General features: G+C 33.6%; 1 protein-coding gene across 1 annotated transcript; it reads left to right on the top strand.

Moving 5' to 3' along the window:
* Positions 1-291: 291 nt before the first annotated feature.
* Positions 292-2359, top strand: LOC145053642 (Tetratricopeptide repeat (TPR)-like superfamily protein). Its single transcript, XM_079001714.1, has one exon. The coding sequence runs from the start codon at positions 380-382 to the stop codon at positions 2123-2125; it is 1746 nt and encodes a 581-aa protein (XP_078857840.1). The 5' UTR covers positions 292-379; the 3' UTR covers positions 2126-2359.
* Positions 2360-4023: the final 1664 nt, after the last annotated feature.

Below are 4023 nucleotides of genomic sequence, written 5' to 3'. Positions count from 1 at the left end.
GGATTGTTTTAGGGTAACTGGTTACATGACATTAAATTAAGCAAATGTATATAATAATAAAATATAATGTTTAAATGTACCACCAAAAATAAAAAAAAATAAAAAGATTTTATTAATCATTAACACATAACAGATAGGGTTTATCGTAATAACCCAAAAAAAAAAAGAAAAATAGTTATATTTGTCAAAACCTCCCAAAAATATCATTTTAGTGAACGGTTTGCTTTTAGTCAGTTATTCGGGTCGGATTCACCTCTTAACAGTGATTCGGGTTTTTCGCGATCGATTGATTATCATGATCTAGGGCTTCTTTTCTTATTCCTTGCTTCATATATGTCAACCTGTATTTGCTAAGTAAGTTCTAATTTCATTTTCATTGATGGCCAGAACGCCATCCTACTTCACTACATTACTCCGTCGATCATCCTCCAAAATTACCCAAAACCCTAAACAGCAATTTAGGGACATTGGGAATACTAGCTATTGCAACGACAGCCAGGATAAACCCCAACATTCGAGTGAAATCGTGAAACAGATTTGTGGAACTATAAGGTCAAAACCTAGATGGGAAAATACACTTTTATCGGATTTCCCTGGTGTTAATTTCTCGGATTCTAGCTTTTTGAATCAAGTGTTACTTCACCAAAAGAATGTTTTTTTGTCAATTAGGCTTTTGCATTGGCTCAGCTCTACTTTTGGGTATTCACCACCACAATCAACTTGTAGTTTGATCTTTAATTCACTTGTAGAAGATAAAGCTGCGAAAGCTGCCAAGAGTTTTCTCGATTTTACTCAATTTGTCCCGGAGTCGGCTGATCTTGAATCATATATAAGGTGTTTGTGTGAAAGTAAAATGATTGAGGATGCGCTCCAAGTGTTCGATGAAATGAAGAAAGCTGGAGTTTGCCCTTCATTAAAAACATGGAACTGTCTTTTACTGTCTTCCATTCAAGAAGGGTATACCAATCTTGTATGGGAATTATATGGTGAAATGATGCAATCTGGCATTGTTGCAGATCTTGATACTGCCAGTTGCTTGATCCAAGCCTTTTGTTTGGACAAAAATGTCACAGAAGGGTATCAACTTCTTCGACTATTTTTAAACAAAGGGTATGTTCCTCACAAATCTGCTTTTGACAAATTGTTATTTGAATTTATACTGGATCAAAAGTATGACAGAGTACCCGCTCTTCTTCACATCATGATTGCAAAAGGTATAAAACCTGATCTTTATACTTATCAACAAATCATCCATGGACTATGCCTCAGAAGAATGCAACGTGAAGGTTTATTTATATTCAACAACCTCAAGAACAGAGGCTACGCCCCTGACAAAATCATGTACACAACAATGATCCATGGACTTTGTAAAATGAAATGGATCACAGACGCAAGAAAACTATGGTTTGAAATGATTCAAAAAGGAATCAAACCAAATCAATACACATACAACACACTCTTATACGGGTATTTCAGAATTGGACAAATAGAAAAGGCCCAAAATCTCTACAAAGAAATGAAGAAAGAGTACAAAGAAACCCTAATTGCTTACAACACTATGATCAATGGCTTGTGTTCACATGGTATGACAATGGAAGCTTTTCAACTATTTAAGCAGATGGAGAACCAAAATGTATGTAAAGATGTGATAACTTATAATTCTTTGATCAAGGGTTTTAGTAAAGAAGGTAAGTTAACCGAGGGTTTGACCCTCTTGAGAGAACTTGTTGACCAAGGGTTGCAGCCTTCTTGTGCTTCTTATGGACCAATTATAGGAAAGCTTTATGAATTGGGACAGATAGATGAAGTTAAAATCCTGTGGAATGAGATGCAGGATAAGGGTGTGGAGCCAGTTTCTGTGTGTATTGATGAACATGTTATTATTGGATTGAGCAAAAAAGGGTTTATTGAAACAGGGGTATATTGGTTGGAATACTTGGTGAAAAATAGGCTTATACCCCATCAAGGAACTTTTGAAAAGATGATTGCGATTTTATGTGAAAGGGATAAGTTAGATGTTGGTTTGAGTGTTTTTGGTCATATGTTTAAAATAGGCTATACACCAAGTTCTCAACTGAAGAACATGATGGAAACTAACAGTTTTGATTGTTTAGTTAAAGTTTGATAGAGATTTTCTTAGGTCTTGAATAGTTTTTTTCTGGGTTCTATCCGGATTGTTCCAAAAGTTAGTAATTTTTTGTAATCTTGTATTAATTTAATGTATTTTCTGAAGAATAATATTGAGAGCTTCATAAAGTTTGAATCTTGATGGTTGTAGAAGAGAGATTATATGATGGATCTTGATCTTTCAAGTTCTTTGTTAGTTCATGGCGTCTCAATTTTAATTAAAGGTATGATATGATTGTAGTTTTGATTAAAGTTTCTTTTGAGCCACTTTGATATTTGAATTAACTTCGCCCTTGGTTTAATGTTGCAGATAACTATTATAATAAAAGATGATTTTATATCAACAAAATCTAGTTATGAATATTATGTATCCAACTTTTGTACTAAAGGTTTTTATAATTTACTTTGTATATTTTCTGCTAGATATTTTTCACTTAAACTTACTTTCACTTGATCGATTTAAGTAGCAAATATTACATTTGATTTTGTTTTATATAACTGGTTTGGTGCAACCCCAAACTTTGAGAACCTTTGAGGATATAAATGTGGTTGGTAATCCGTTTGGATGGTATGCAAAAATTCATTAAGGGCTCATTTGGTAACCATAGAAATGAGTTAGGTCTAATAAAAGAACATGTTTTAATACGAAAGGTACTCTAATGATGTTTTAGTTACGTGGTGAAAAGCTTGACTTGGACATGAATAAAAAGACTAGTCCTAAAAAAATAGATCGAGACCAAACTAGTCCAGAAAAAGACCACACCGAAAGACCGAAAAATATAGACCCTGTACGAAATTGACCCGAGACCGATTGAAAATTAGACTTGAACCCAAGGTTTATATTCATGTCATTTCTGTGTTAATCACGTATTACCCAATTTTTTTTTCCCTTCTTTCTTTTATTTAATTTTAATATTATTATATTTGGTTAGTCTTAATATATCATTTTTGTGCTAATCATACATTTGTTAATGGAAAACTCTAAAACAGAATACCAGTAAAATACAAAAAATACACACGCAAAGACCGCAAAACCGGACAAAAAAAAAACGTCCAGGACAAAAAAGAGTGGAACATTTCGAGAATGACTCAAGCAAGGTTTGTGACACTTAATGTGGAGGTTTTGGTAGAGTAAAAATGAATCCAGATAATTAGGCCTCGGGCCAACCTAAAAGATGTTTAGAAAACCTTTGCATAATGACAACTTTGACCATGTGTTCCAAACAATCAAAGATGTATGATCTCGTGTTATTTAAATTAGTCTGTACTTTGTGGTAACAAATAATATATTTGATAATAACTCGAATGTCCACCAGCGTAAGTTTGTTTGATTCCAATTTAGTTAATCTGTCTATTTTCCAAGCTCCTCGTTTGCTTTAATTGCATTTTAATAAAACGAGATACTTTAGTGTATTTTGAATAAAATCGAATCATTGAGATGGATTATTTTTACCATTACTGCAACTAATTTTGAATGTTATAATATGAGTTAACACTTATTATTATTTGGTGGTGTTAACACTTAAGTGCTTCAAATCTCCAATCCCCACCTCCTAAGATTGAAATAGAAGCCAATTATTATAAAATGACATTTATTGTGAAATGACCTTTAGGCTTGAGACAGTGGTACATGACGTCCCACGTTGTCACATCAGTTTTTTGGCATCTACTTCACTGCCACGTCATTTTTATCACAAGACATGTATACCATGTTATTTTGAAAGGTGAGCCAAATTTGCAAAATTTGAAGAAAAAAAAAGTACATAAATAAATATTACACTCACATGCACATTCTCTCTCTCTCTCTCTCTCTCTCTCTCTCTCTCTCTCTCTCTCTCTCTCTCTCTCTCTCTCTCTCTCTCTCTCTCTCTCTCTCTCTCTCTCTCCGGCAATCCA

Source organism: Lactuca serriola, chromosome 5, assembly GCF_051521515.1.
Source record: "Lactuca serriola cultivar US96UC23 chromosome 5, Lser_US96UC23_V15, whole genome shotgun sequence".
Lineage (NCBI taxonomy): Eukaryota > Viridiplantae > Streptophyta > Magnoliopsida > Asterales > Asteraceae > Lactuca > Lactuca serriola.
The sequence above is the reverse complement of the archived record's forward strand: the minus strand, read 5'-3'. Positions and strand labels throughout refer to the sequence as shown.